The 16082-nt window shown below is 39.4% G+C and overlaps 1 protein-coding gene across 1 annotated transcript in view; it reads left to right on the forward strand.

Moving 5' to 3' along the window:
• Positions 1-16082, forward strand: part of acap3a (ArfGAP with coiled-coil, ankyrin repeat and PH domains 3a) — a 104625-nt gene that overhangs the window by 54239 nt on the left and 34304 nt on the right. Inside the window, 5 exon segments of the mRNA XM_032521871.1 lie at positions 7908-7966; positions 8319-8502; positions 12085-12129; positions 12248-12386; positions 14979-15010. Of these exon segments, the coding sequence (XP_032377762.1) occupies positions 7908-7966; positions 8319-8502; positions 12085-12129; positions 12248-12386; positions 14979-15010 (459 nt within the window).

Raw genomic sequence — 16082 nt, forward strand, 5'->3', positions numbered from 1 at the left:
CACCAATCCACACTCCCTTCTTTTTGGTCCATACGGGGACTTGAACCAGTGACCCTCCGGTTCCCAACCTAACTCCCTATGGACTGAGCAACTGCCAGGTGGCTGGAATCAGAGAACCTTTTTTTTTTCATTGTCTTATTTAATACTTGATTTATCTTCGCAGCACTAATGAAGTAGACACTGAGAGTATACAGCACTTCAGAGTACTCTCTGTACCGTGGACGGCACACTTTGTCTCTGTGGCGTCGCTGTTACCGCCATTCATCAACGTTGTTTTTTAACTTTAAAGGATAAAATCTTCAAAATAAAGGGCCATGCGACTCATCTATTGAAAGCTTAGCATCTCATGATTCAATTAAGCCCACACACAAAGCATAAGATGATTAATAGCAGTTATACAACTGTTAAAACAGACCAAGTAGCAGATAGATAGATAAATAGATAGAAACTGTATTCATTCCAAAGGAAAATTTAGGCATCCAGTAGCCAGACAACCATAACACAACAAACACATATACACATATATATCACATGTCCCTAAAAATGAATATAAAATTCAGTCTTGGATGATAAAGATTCTGGCTTCTTTGTGACCGGAGGATCATCACTAATTTAAGTCTCTGATGCAACACCCAGTCCCAGAAGCCCTTGTGCAAGCAGAGTAAGCGCTACAACCAAAAGACGCCCAGCGGCGACAGCAGGAGACGGTTGGAACCGTTAACGCGAAGCCGGGTTGTTCAGGTTGGATCTGTCAAACTTCCTGGATAAAGTCGAAAAACAACCACGCTTTGAGATCTGATTTGACGGTCGTTGCCTACTCTTGTGCATGGGTAACCAATTTGGCTAAAGGTAATTGCTTTGCCTCGTTGCATTAGATCGGTCTGTGTCCCGACACGTCCGTGGAATGGGAGTGGAACTGGTAGTCTCTACAGTGGTCCATTGTGAGGACGTTTGTATCTGTCTCGTTCCTCATTCCTTTGATATTGGCTCATGGAAGATGTCCCAGATATTTCGAACTTATTTACTTACATGTTTGAAAGTGTTTTCTTTGTTCAGCCACATTCCAACTCCTCTGAGATGATGATAGTTATCAGCTGCTGACAAGATTTCAAATCCAAACAGAAAGGGAGCTCATTCATAACTCTACAGCTTCCTGTTCCAGCTCTGCTTAACCCTCCTGTTGTCCTCGGGGTCAAACTTTTAAAAAAAGTTTTTAAATCCAAAATTTGGGTTTCAAACGTCCCTCACACTTTAAATAACTGATCAGCTCCCTATTTTCATTGAATTTGGGTGTTTTATTCAATTTCATAGCATTTGAAGAAAAAAAGATTTAAGAACACTGAAAAAAGTGACAGAAATATAGGGAAAACAACAAAAATGGCCCAAAAAACGCAGAAATATTCGACAAAGACAATGTAAAAAGTGAGAAAGAACTTCGGGAAAAGTTAGAAAAACGTCAAAAAGTGCCAACAAATGTCGTAGAAAGCTTCAAAAACTTCAAAACGACAACAACATGTCCAAGAACTTTGGTAAAAGTGACAAAAGTTGGTCTACGGGAAGACAACCCGAGGGTTAAGGAGACTTGAAATCTAAGATGCGATTTGGACGTGTTCTGTGAACTGATGTTGATCTGTTGATTTTCATTAGGAATCAACCTCTGGCAACCATGATATCCTAATTATATGGCAATACATCCAATATTTACTAGGATGCATTCAATATTTGCTAAGATATTTCACAAAATTACAAAAAAAGTCCCAAAACGCAGGAATAATCGTCAAAGACATTGGAAAAAGTGAGAAAGAACTTCAGGAAAAATTAGAAAAACGTCAAAAAGTGACATCAAATGTTGGAGAAAGCTTCAAAAACTTCAAAACAACAGCAAAATGAATATACTAATTTCATGGCATACTGCATATACGTCATACTGCAACAAATCTATACCAAATTGGATCCTCATACACACTCTTAGCTTAGCATTCGGTGTGTCCTCTGTGTTTAAGTAAAGGTTAATCAACACAGTCTATATGTTTAGCATGCAATAATTGGCCATCACGTGGACATATGGAATTAAAATGCCCCAAAGATGATCTTTAAAATGATAAATAAAAACAACTAGCAACTGTCGCTCGGCGTCACGGAGCTCGTAGCCAGCCAGGCGGTCTCCTAATTTCGTAGCATGTCATAAGTTTTCTTACAGCATTCAATATTTGCTAAGATATTTCACAAAAAAGAAAATTGGACAGACCATCAGATCAAGACCCCCACCCATACACTCAGGAATGCTACAGGCTGCACTACCCCCACAGCCAGGAAGTCTCGCAGCAGTTTTCCCGCCACCACTCTCACACACTCCCAACCATGGATGTGTGTTTGTTGACAGGACTACTTTTACAGATCGTGGTTTACATCGAGCCTCCATACACCTCAGTCCTGCACTGTGCCCGGTCTAGTTTTTAAAAAAATCAATCAGACAGCTGCAGCTGATTCAGAACGCCGCTGCTCGAGTCCTCACTAAGACCAGGAGACTGGATCACATCACTCCAGTTCTGAAATCTTTCCACTGGCTTCCTGTGTCTCAATGAATTGATTTCAAAGTACTCTTGCTAGTTTATGAATCCCTTAACGGTTTAGGTCCAAAATACATTTCTGATCTGCTACTACACTATGACCCCCCCAGACCTCTCAGGTCACCTGGGACAGGTCTACTTTCTGTCCCCAGAGTCAGAACTAAACAGGGTGAAGCAGCTTTCAGTTTCTATGCTCCTCATATCTGGAATAAACTCCCAGAAACCTGTAGATCCGCTGCTACTCTCAGTTCTTTTAAATCAAGGCTGAAGACCTTTCTTTTTGATGCTGCCTTTCTTTAAATGAATGCTCAGTTCTTTAAATTTCTTATGCTGCACTGTAACTTTTATTCTTGTGTTTTATGTGTCTATTTTTTAACTGTCTATTCATGTGTTTTACCGGTTTTTAATGCTTATGATTTTTAACTGTTATTACTTGTGTTTTATCTGTTTAACGGATTTTATGTAAAGCACTTTGAATTGCCCTGTTGCTGAAATGTGCTCTACAAATAAAGCTGCCTTGCCTTGCCTTACACCCGGGTGTTTATGACCGCCGCACACCGCTGCCCTGCTGATTCTGTCTGCGGGACTCCTCAATGGCACCAGACTCAAGGGTTGGGGGGGGGGGGGTCGATACAGCATAATATCACGATATTTTCTCTGGCAAAACTGTATCGATACACAGGCACCGAGAATGCATTTTGCATTACATATGTGTTGGTCAGTTTGTGTGCTTGACAAATCCCACTTTGCAGCAAGACAATTAAAGTGAGATGAGCAGAGAACAGAAATGTTTCTTTTTTGGTAAAATATGTTGATAAAGTTTCTATTTGGGGACGTCATTTGAAATTGGGAAACATTTTTTGGTTGGAAATAGGTAATGAATTGCAGTATATTGCAGAATATTGCAAAGTATCATGATGATGTTGTATCATGAGTCCTCTGGTGATCCCCCCCCCCCCCCCCCCCCCCACACACACACACACACAAAATCTTAACCCTTGTGTCGTCTTCCCGTCAAAATTGAAAATCAACACTTTTGTTGATGCCTTGTAAGAAACGTTTTTAACTTTGTCTTACGTTTTTGATTCTTTTTCAACACTTTTGTCACTTTTTGAACACTACGTAACACTAACCTATTAACTAGTTTTACAGTTATCTTTGGAATTTATGGTCAATAAACCTCATTTATAGGAAATTATACCGAATGTTTAAGGTTAGAAAAGCAGAAATTAGGAATTATTGAGACTAGAATGAAAGGAATGGATGTTGATGGATAATCACAGACTGGAATATGTCAACTTATACTCAGTACTATTTCAAAACCATTTTTTTTTTTCAAATGCTATAAAATTGAATAAGACGCCCCAAAATTAATGAAAGTAGAGATGTGTACTTGCCAAAGAGCGTTGTGTGGAATCAATCATGTAATTTTGGAGAATTCAAAAGAACACTGAAATAGGACAACAGGTCAATTTGACCTGAGGACAACATGAGGGTTAATAAAAGCTCTGTGATTGGCTGTTTCTTGCCAAAATGCATTCTTTTTTTTAAAGATCATTTTGTGGGCTTTTTACCTTGAATTAATAGGAAAGTGTAGACAGGGAAGTGGGGGGAGAGAGGGGAGACGACATGCAGCAAAGGACAGGAGGACACTGGACAAACTGCTGGACATTATTGACAATACCAGCCCCCCCCCCCGCACACCGTCATCAGCACCCAGAGGAGCCTGTTCAGTGGAAGGCCGCTTCTTCCCAGGTGTAGGACCAGCAGACTCAAGGACTCCTTTGTCCCTCATGCCAACTCGGGGGGACGAGGAAATAGGGCAGAGAGGACAATACACACCCACACACACCTGGACTCACATAAATACCTGGACACTTTAACACTTGACTCGACACTGACACTTTCTGGTAAATGTCTTTTAATGTCTTTTTTATAGCCAAATGTTTTTATTTTATTGTTTTTTATTGTTACTATTATATCATTACGGTTATCTTTATACTATCTTCCTCTTTTTCTCTCTGTACGGTATTCTTGCTGCTGTTAGGGTTAGAGTTAGGGTTATGGGTTAGGGTTACCCCCTAACCCCCTAAATGCTGGAAATTTCCTTGCGGGAGTCATCCCAAAAGGATTAATAAAGAGAAGTATAGGTCTGAGCCCTGGTACATGGGGCGCACGCTCAACCAGGTGAGCTACAAAGGTAACCCTTTCAGTCAAACCCTGGTGATTGGCAGTCCAACAGGGTGGCCTTTGAACGGGAAGTTGTGCCAGAAGCCATTAAAACCACTTTATTTCCTTGACTATAAAGGTTGGCTCACCTGTTACTAACTTGCTGGCCAGTGGGTTAAGACGGACCCTGGTGCAGCATTGAGGGAATTCCTTTGCTCGCTGATTGTGTACAGTGAAGTGGATGCTTTCTCATGTGATGCAGCATCACTTACATGGTCCCAGTGAGTTTATAGAGTAGTAAAATGCCATCCACCATCCAACCAAACTCATCTCTTTTAGAGTTAGTGGGAGGAATACAATGACCACTTCCATCTCAGCCACACTTTTATTTTCAAGTCCAATCAAACTCATCAAAATGTATTTTTATTCCAGTCGGTGGCTCCGTCTTAAAACAACCTACAGCGGCGACCATATCAAAGTGTCTTACTCATCATCAGCGGCTGTAATCCCCAAGTTAAAACGCCCATTTATAGTTTTATAGGGCCTTGAAAATCATCTGATCCACACACACACACACACACACACACACACACACACACACACACACACACACACACACACACTGTATATCCAATTATTCAGGCAGAATGAGGATGCAAACGCTGAGTTCTGGTGATAGCACATGTGCTCTGACAGTTTGTCTGAGTGGGTTTGCGCCGTGCGTTGGATGCAGACTCTGCAGTGTCACATTGTTACAAAAGCCTCCTCTCCTCCCTCTCTCGCTTCCTCCCTCCCTCTCTGCCCGAGTGACCTATTTAGCAGCAGCAGCAGCAGCCGAATGGCAGCAGTGATCACAGACGATGTCCTCAGACGTTGAATAAGAGAGGAGGAGTGTCCTGAATGGGAAACACATCTAAAAGAAGGCAGCGCGTTATTGTGTCACAGCGAGTGGATTCTGAGTCCGAGTGGCATTCCTTCACCATTCATTCCAACAGGCTTTAATGGCGCATTTGCATGCATCATGGGGAAAAAAAGCTACGTGATGTCGCCCTCTGTTGGTGAGAAATCCACTGGAGGTGGTTTGACTGTAGCACACTGTTGTTTTCCCTCCAAATATCTTAATACTTTGAATGAGAAATGCCGGAATGTGGAGAAAATGTGCACCAGTTTTCAGTTTTTCTGTACAGTAATAACAATCAATGTCTTTATTGGTAACTTAACTACTGTGTCAACTTTAACTAGCACCAATGGTGTGTTTTGACCCAGTGTTAGTGTTTTTTTTTATAGTATAGTTGGTTGGTCATTGGTTGAAGTAGTATTTAGATATTTTACTAAAGTAAAAGTACCTGTACATTGATGTAAAAATACTCCACTGCAAGTAAAACTCCTGCATTCAACATAAGTAAAAGTATAGAAGTATTATCAGCAGAATGTCTTTGAGTATCAAGTACTACTTATACGACTGATATATCCAGTTTGATATTTTAGTCCACAAGTTGTCTGTAGGGGTCGGTGTCATCCAAAGCGTTATAAATCTAACAATAATAATAGATACATCTGAGAGCTCGTGAGATGATTGATGGGGTAGGAAACAATAGAGTTGGGCGATATGGAGAAAATCAAATATTACAATCATTTTGACCAAATACGTCGAGATCGATACCGCAACGATATTGTGGTGTTTTTGTTAGATATTTTGGTGCTTTCAAAAAATATTTACACAATGAGAATTTTGATAAATCATCATCTGTAATGTGGATAAAATGACTAAGTGGGTAAAGGTAAATAATAGAGCAGCCTGGAAAGTTCAGGAAATGCGACGTTACGAAATCCAAAATCTAAGATTGAATCTTTATCACGATATCGATATATAATCTTGATATATTGCCCAGGTCTAGGAAACAGGACTTTTATGTATTCATTCATTAGATTTTTTTTGTCAAATATTGGATAATTTGACCATTTTGAGCCTCATGCATGTATTTTAAAAGAGATCAGCTGCAAAATTAAGAGAAACATATCTTTGGTGGGAGTGCTACACTCACCGAGCTTTTAATGTGACATGGGACCCTGAGTAAAACAAGGTTTAATCTTTAGCTATGAGTTGTAGTATGTATTTCTTTTATATGAAATTGTAATGTGAAGGGTCCAGGATCTACAGCTGTTAAATAAATGTAGTTTTACAATCTATTCTGTCTGGCTCGCAACTTTAACCAGTGTAAAATGCGGCTGCTCCACACTCTACATGGGCTCCCTGGGAGTTTTAGAATCCATTTTAAAATGTTTTTGTTTGTATATATTTATTGTATTGCCTTAAATGGTCTGGCCCCGGAGTATTTGTGTGAGATTTTAACCCTGCGTGAGCACAACAATCTTCAAATCAAGTCCCAAGGTCCAGGTATAAACGCTGGGTGGGGGGTTGGGGGGGGGTATGGGGGTCAGGCTTTTGCAGTTGTGGCCCCGAGACTTTGGAACAAGTCCCCCCCTGATATTCACACTATCACAGATGTAGCTCTATTTTAGAATGGCTTTTAATACATAGTGGGGGTGCGACAAGTTCCCTCTCTTCCTCCGGTTTCTATGTAATCTTTTCTGATTTTACTCTTTTCTATGTTTCATTCTTTTTATTGTGTGATATGTTGTTTTATTCTTGGTTTCTGATGTGAAGCTCTCTGGATACCCGCTGGTTGCTGTAAAGTGCTGTATAAATACATGTTGTTTGATGGATGGGTTGATTGATGAATTGAAAATAGAGCGTTTTTTTATCTGGATCGCTTGTCTGTTATTGTGTTTTGGGATTCATTTAATAATTAGTTTCTTCATTATATGTCAGAAAATTGTGGAAAAAATAACTTTAGAACTAAAGCCAAAGATACCTTCAAATAGCTTGTTTTGTTTTGGACCAACAGTAAAAAGCCCAAAGATATTTATATTTTAACATCTAAAGCAGCCAATTCTTAAATTTGACAAGCTGGAGCTACATCATATCTGGCATTTAAAGTAAAAATTACTTAAAAACTTCATAATCTATTATCAGAACAGTTGAGAAGACATTTTCGTGGTGATTGACATGTTCGTAACACTTCTACACAAGCAATAAAGTGAAAACTTTGGCCATGCCAAAAACATAATCGAGACCTGCTAATCTCTTCTTTTGGTCTGTTTCAGATCCTGTTTGATCAAGCTCAGCGGTCCGTAAAGCAACAGTTGCACAACTTTGTGAAAGAGTGAGTAACCCTGCAGAACTTTTAAGATGTATCAACCATTCAACACAGCCAGAAAAAGCCAGAAAGTCCTGAACCTTTAAAGAGCCAACGTACCCTTGTTAGCCCCTGAAAACCTTTTTGGTGTGTTGAAATATTAACCAGAGTACAACCTTTTGCTGCCCAGATATCGGGTCTCAGAGGTATCATGAACAATTCAGCTGAAGTAGATTTCCTGTAACAGCACGTTGACTTTGTGTTGGCTCTAAATACCCAAAGATCTTTAACTCTTGAGATCTCCTCCCCTGAACTTTGGGTTCTTTTGTGATCCAGTTGGAAGTTACTGGCGTCTCACCACTTCTCTGTGTTCTTGTAGCGACGTTCGCAAGTTCAAGGAGACCAAGAAGCACTTTGACAGGGTGCGGGAGGATTTGGAAATAGCGCAGGTGAAGAACGCTCAGGCGCCGAGGAACAAGCCTCACGAGGTGGAAGAAGCCGCCGGGACGTTAAGCCTCGCTCGCAAGTGCTTCCGACACCTCGCTCTGGACTACGTGTTGCAGGTTAGACACATGACTGAATCCTTGTTACAGAATGTACAGTGTGTTCCATTTATGAATTCAACAATATTGGATTTTCCTTCATACGCACATGAATGAAGACAGAGACATCTAGAGCTGAAGTCTTCAACGTTTTCAAAGCAAAGGACCCCTTAACTGATTGGATTGGGGACCTGCTATTAAAAATATTATATATATTAACTTAATGTATAAAATTAAGTTGCGTATTATACTCGGCCTACAATAACTTGTCCATAGTGTTGCATTGCCTGTCGATCCACCCGCTGCAGAGCGGGGGAGGGTCTATCTATCTAAGTAAGTAAGTAAGTAAGTAAAAGTTTATTTATATAGCACCTTTCACAGGCATAGGGCCACAAAGTGCTTCACAACAAAACATGATTATCAATAAAATACACACAATAAAAGCATAGACAATACATGATCATAACAACCCACAAATAGCTAATTGAAAGCCTGAACAAATAAATGCGTCTTCAGTCTGCATTTGAAGACATCAACAGAATCAGAAAAACGTATAGACGGTGGAAGGTCATTCCACAACCTGGGGGCAACAGCCTGAAAACATCGGTCACCTCTAGTGCGGTAGCGAGTGCGCGGAACCGTCAGCAGGTTCTGATCCACAGACCTCAAAGCACGCACAGGGGTGTACCGCTGAATCAAGTCACTAATATAGAGGGGAGCCTGGCCATGTAAAGCTCTAAAAACTAAAACCAAAATTTTAAAATGTATCCTATAAGACACTGGTAGCCAATGAAGTTCTTTTAGGATTGGGGATATGTGAGACCTCCTGTTAGTACGGGTTAAAATTCTGGCTGCAGAGTTTTGTACTAATTGCAGTCGAGAGAGCTCCTTTTTGTTTAAGCATAAAAATAAACTATTACAATAGTCTAACCGCAAAGACACAAAGGCATGAATGATAAGCTCATTATCATTTCTTGAGACTAGATTTCTAAGTTTAGACTCTATCTAGTCCATAACGCATTCTGGGATGGGAGAAGAACGTGCTCTGGTTTATTGGCATTTCTTTAAACCAATCCCAATCATCATGGGCGGGTCTTAGCAGCACTCATAGCCGCTGTAAAATACACCCGCGAGAGAAAACTCCGATTGGACAGATAGTCTAGCTAAAGTGTTGATCTCTGTTTCAAAGAGACACACACGAAGGTGGAGTGAAAAGCTGGCACGTCATCGAGAGGAAGGAGACGTGACATCATGTAAATACGTGGACACCAGGACACGTTTTTAGACAGTCTGTCCTGGATTAAAGCCCGACCGATAAAGGATTTTTAAGGCCGATACTGATTCAAATGTTAAGTTATTTAAAAATCCGATATGCTGATATATCGGCCGATATATACTGCATAATTTTTTTTAAATCCAGAAACGAGTTATTTGTAGTTATTTATGAGTTCTCACTAAAATAATATGATAATAATTTGTTTTATTGTCACAACAGAACAGAGGAACATTAAAACATATTAAAGCTCTGATAAATAAAATGTATAAAAATCCAAACTTAATTACTTTAACACATAAAAAAAAAACGTTGTAGAGCGTCCTCTGGTGGACAGACTATGCAACGCCATCACTAACAGTGACGTTGTAGAGCGTCCTCTGGTGGACAGACTATGCAACGCCATCACTAACAGGGACGTTGTAGAGCGTCCTCTGGTGGACAGACTATGCAACGCCATCACTAACAGGGACGTTGTAGAGCGTCCTCTGGTGGACAGACTATGCAACGCCATCACTAACAGGGACGTTGTAGAGCGTCCTCTGGTGGACAGACTATGCAACGCCATCACTAACAGGGACGTTGTCGAGCGTCCTCTGGTGGACAGACTATGCAACGCCAACACTCATAACATGATTGACAGTTTGTATTTTTTTTTTTATATTCACTAATCATTTTTAAATAATCATTTACGATTCTGATAAATGAATATTTATGATATTTCGGGAAATATCACCAACGACAGCGTGGACGCTGTTGGAATCCGTCCAGAGGGCATTATAATGCAGTCACATGTGTTTTCATTCCCAGTACAACCGGGGAATGACCGTGACGTGTCCCTCTTACCCTGCAGCGATGTCCGCGTCCGTCCCTCTTCCTGTTTGACACATCCTCCTCTCTGTTCATATGCAGCATGCAGTTCATTTTGCCCACAAGTTGTAACCTCGTACCCACGTCCGCCTGCCGGGAACAGAGACCCTGATTCATTATGATCGCTGCGATGATGGCCGTGCCCTCTTTTCCATTCTTCCCTCTGTCTGCTGGCAGCTTTTTCTCTCTCGCTGCTCCCAGACACGTTATCCTTTGAGTCTTAATTGAAAGTGTCTCAAGGCAGAAAAGGTCAAAGCTGGAGGGAGATGCGCTATATTTATAAGTGACCTCTTAAATGTAGCACAAAATGTTATTTAGCGTTGCATCGGTTGCGATGTACAATGCAAAGGGAGTGCCTCAGGGACGCAGCTACTGTCCACCCGTAATGGGACATATAGAGTACAAGTACTAGGGCTGGGTTAAAGTAATCAATTCGCCAATAAAAGTCAATCTTTCTGAAATTAATAAATTAAATCAATCTTCCACTATATGCCTTTCAAACATGGGGGATCAATTCTTAATGTAAACATTAAGTTGTTGCATTATGAAAAGTATTTGAGGGTTACATATTGCTTGTAAAATTTACAGCATAAGTCCCATGAGAAGCAAAAGCAAAGCAAAATTGGTATTGTAAATGATTTTCCAAGAAAACACTATTAATGTTTTCTCATGGAACACATTAATAGTGTTGCATTGAGTTGTTGACATGAAAAGTGACAGAGCAGGGAGCCCCTGATACATGTACTGTATAAAATGTAGTTGCATAAAACTGATTAAACTGGGCCTACAGCAACATGTAGGGTGGCCTAAATCCTTTATACATAATGTTTTACTTACTACTAAGCTAATAACTGCTGCCATGGTTTTTATGAATAATGTTTTAATGTTAGATGTAGTAAATCTTTTGGTAGAACTGGATCTGTGGATGGCCTGAGTGTCTTCCTTACCTACAGGCCAGTAACCAGTGGGGAATTATAATAATATGTCTAATATGGATTCATATTAAGATGTTTTAATTCTCGAAAAAACTTTCAAAAATGAACAATAATTTGGAGCCCCCCCCCCCCCCCTGCATTGACTCTGAGGACCCCCTAGGGCCCCCTAGACCCCTGTTGAAGATTTCTGGTCTAGCTGGAGTTATCTCAACAGCCTGTAGGTTTCAAATATGCTGTGTTTATTTATTCTTAACACAGTTTTTTAATTCAATTATCATTGCAGTTACAATTTACACAACACCCCCCCCCCCTTGGAGGTATCACAGTTGCAGCTCCCCATGTCTTCTTTTTTTACAAACCGCCTCCAGATTTTCTCATACACCCCCTATTTGCCCCTCAATATATATACAGTACTTACCAAATATGGTGTATTTTTGCGAATATCATTGAAAACCATAATCAGTACTCCAGACTAGTCTAATTTCTGATTCACATTTAGAAACACGTCTGTCTGTCTTTCTGCAGATCAACGTCCTCCAGGCGAAGAAGAAATTTGAGATCCTAGATGCTGTGAGTCAACGCAGACACCAACCCACACCTGCTTCTTCATACGTTATATTCCACAGACATCCGCAGGGTCGTAGCACTTCCTCATGTGTCCTCTGTCCCCCCCCCCCCCCCCCCCCAGATGCTGTCCTTCATGCACGCCCAGTACTCGCTGTTCCAGCAGGGCTACAACCTGCTGGATGAGATCAACCCCTACATGAAGAAACTGGCTGCTGAGGTGAGCAGAGAGATCTTGAGCACAGCTCATAGCATATTTATTTGTTTATTTCTTTTCATTTAATTCAGCTACAGTTCAATATTCAATGTGTGACAGATATGTCATGGAGCATTACAACATGAAACCCCATCAGAATGGCTCTATATTCTTATTCAAGGATGAGAACATGGATATTCCATGGAAGTTCCAGTAATTAGATTCTGATGGTATGATAACCTTCAGTAAAAAAATCATGGTGTCACAGTGTTGCGGTATTGCAAGTACAGCATTAAAATGTATTATTTTGAAATATCTGGGTAAAAATACTACTTTTTCCCTCATCAAACACAATGTATTTTATAATTTACCTGCACTTTCTGTCCTTGATGACTCATAAAAAACAGAATAAACAGAAAATTGTAGTGGTTTTGAACCTCTGCTTTTTCAATCTGCGGTATACCTTGAAACCGGTAACTGGCCCATGCAAAAAGTCAGGCAATAAGTGTTTTTTTCTTTTAATAAGCATGAAACATTGCACAGTCAAACATAGAACATTCATCTCAAAACGTAAAGTTATAATGATGAAAATAACAATTCCAATAAAAAATATCAGTGCCTTCCTTTAAACGGACATGTCTGATTGGCCTCGTCATATTGCAACTTCTACCATCATGTTAAATAAAGTACTGCAAAATAAATGAAAAATCCACTGAAAATGGACATTTCTGTAAACAATCTGTGATATGGAACATTATTCCAGTATATATCTTATGAAAAAAACAGTACATATAAAAATAAAAAGAGAAATAAAAGAATTATGTGCATTATATAACAAATATACTTGAGGGTTGCTTCTTGCTTGTATTAAAGGTCCCTTGGCATGAAAATATGGCTTTATGAGGTTTTTTTAAACATTAATAAAAGAGACCTCAGATACAGTATTAGGGACCACTAAGGTCTATAAAAAGAGATTCAGATACAGTATTAGGGGACCACTAAGGTCTATATAAAGAGACTTCAGATACAGTATTAGGGACCACTAAGGTCTATATAAAAGAGACTTCAGATACAGTATTAGGGACCACTAAGGCCTATATAAAAGAGACTTCAGATACAGTATTAGGGACCACTAAGGTCTATATAAAAAGACTTCAGATACAGTATTAGGGGACCACTAAGGTTTTAAAAAAAGAGACTCAGTAATTTTAGGGGACCACTAAGGTCAAAAAAAAGGGGATTCAATACATATTGGGGGGGACCCTGGCTTAAAAAAGAGATTTAAAACATATTGGGGGCCAAAAGGGTCATATAAAAAGCTCAATACAGTTTGGGGGACCACAAGGTCTATATAAAAGGACTTCAATACATTTTGGGGGACCCTAAGTCAAAAAAAGAATTCGATACGTATTAGGGACCCTAGGTCTAATAAAGAGACTTCAGATCAGTTTGGGGGACCCTAATCTTATAAAAGGATTCAGTACGTTTGGGGGACCCTAAGGTCTAAAAAAGAGATTCAATACGTATTGGGGCCCTAAGGCTTTAAAAAAGATTTAGATACTTTTTGGGGGACCCCAAAGGGGTCTATATAAAGAATTTCGTACAGTATTAGGGGACCACTAAGGTCTTATAAAAGAGACTCAGAACTATTGGGGGACCACAAGGTCTATAAAAAAGAACTTCAGATCCCTTTAGGGACCACAAGTCATATAAAAGACTTCAATAAAATTTGGGGGACCCAAAGGTCTAAAAAAAGAACTTCAGATAAAAGGATGGGGACCACAAAGGTCTAATAAAGAATTAAATACCGTAGGGGGGAACAAAATCTTATAAAAAGACTTCAGATACGTATTAGGGAAAATTTAAAAAAATTTAATACGGGGGACCACAGGTCTATTAAAGAGATAGTCATTTTAGGGCCCACTAAGATATAAAAGAGACTTCAGATACGTTTAGGGGACCACTAAGGTCTATAAAAAAGGGAACTTCAATACAGTATTAGGGCCACAAAGGTCTATATAAAAGAGCTTCAGATCGTATTAGGGGACCACAAGGTCTATAAAAAAGAGACTTCAAACCCGTATTAGGGCCCCACAAGGTTTTAAAAAAGAGACTAAATCATATAGGGACACAAGGGCTGTCAGGACTTAACTTTGTTGCATAAGTTATCTGAAAATCTTTTTTAAATCCAACAAAATTTGTTTTTTGAAACAAAAATTTCCCCAAAAACAAAGATATGAAAAAATCGAAAATTTGAATAGATTTAAAATCATTGGCCCCCCGCCCGGACAAGGTGTTCTTGCATCTTTAGATTTCCGCGTTGATTTATTCGCGGGAATAAATTTTGGTTTTGAGTGTATTATATCTGTTTAAGCCTTCTCTCCCCATGAAATAAAAGCTCCTTAAAATTTCAAACCCTTTTGGGGTGTAGACAAATGTTCATCCAGGGAGGTCGCCTCTGAAAGGGGAATAAATGCTCCGTTCCCCACACAGGGCCCCAAACGTGACCTACGGTGCCTTTACTCAATGCCCAAGGGGGTTGAAGACCCCTGCAAAGGGAGGTTTTTACGGATGCACTTTTGACTAAAACGTAAAACTTTTTTTTTAATTTTCTACTTTCGCGGTCGCTGGTGATTGATTCCCGGGAGAAGGGGGAAAGGGAGAAAAAAACATGCAACCATCCAGCAGAGGGTGAGTTCCTATTCATTGTAATACCAAATACACATTGTAATGAATTCTATCAAAAATTGGCAGGGTTATGTTTTAAGAGTTTAGTTTCCTCAACCAAAAGGCCCTAGAAGTTCCTAAATGCATCAAACTATATTTTTGCATAATGTGTATACAAACCCTTTATCTTTCTAACTATACTGTATATAGTTGCTTTTAGGAACTGTGCACCACGATCCCCCCTCTCTTTTTTTTCTTCTTCTTCTGCACTATTCTTCTTCAGCACATTTTATATTTTTAATATTTTTATATTTTGTGTTACACTGTAAAGGGGTTGCTTCAATCTCATTGCACAGGTAATAACAATAGGACTAATAATAATAGGACATTAAAGGCATTTTATTCCATTCTATTCTAAATCTGATTCAATATACTGTTATAGGCCGTCACGTTAGTTATAAAAGGTTTTTGTATATGATTCTGTGCTTGACACCTACACCTGTAAACTAAAAGAGTTTCTAGGTGTAGGTGGATTGCGCTGCAGGAGTGTGTTTGATCCTTTTCAGCGACATCAGATCTGCAGGTCTTTGGTCTCTAGGTTTGCTTTTAACAATGCAATTGTGTTAAAAAGGTCTTCATTTGTATTGGAGAGTCCTGCAGAAAAACTGATATGGCTTCAGTGTTTTCTTTCTCCTCGGAAAACATGAGTTAAAAACACATTGAGAGGATGTACAGTCCACTTTTTCCATAAATGGCAACCCTTCATTCCCTATTTCTCTAATTTAGAAGTACTACCCAATTGAATGTGTGCCTGTTTTTGTTGTTACTTTATTTTGCATAAATAACCGGTAATATGTGTGTTGGTCGTGGTGAGCTGAGTGGGGGGTTGCTCATTGTATGTTACTCTATAATTTAATTGAAATATTTTCTCCGACACTGTCATTTATTTTTTTGATTGTTTTTGTTTTTTATGTGTGTATATGTATTGGTGTACATATGCATATATGTTTAAAAAAACTGGAAGTATTGTATTGTATATTTCCCCCAAAAATATTTTGGGAAAAAAAAGTAGAGGAGGCTCTTCAGATGTGCAAAG

Source organism: Etheostoma spectabile, chromosome 7, assembly GCF_008692095.1.
Source record: "Etheostoma spectabile isolate EspeVRDwgs_2016 chromosome 7, UIUC_Espe_1.0, whole genome shotgun sequence".
Lineage (NCBI taxonomy): Eukaryota > Metazoa > Chordata > Actinopteri > Perciformes > Percidae > Etheostoma > Etheostoma spectabile.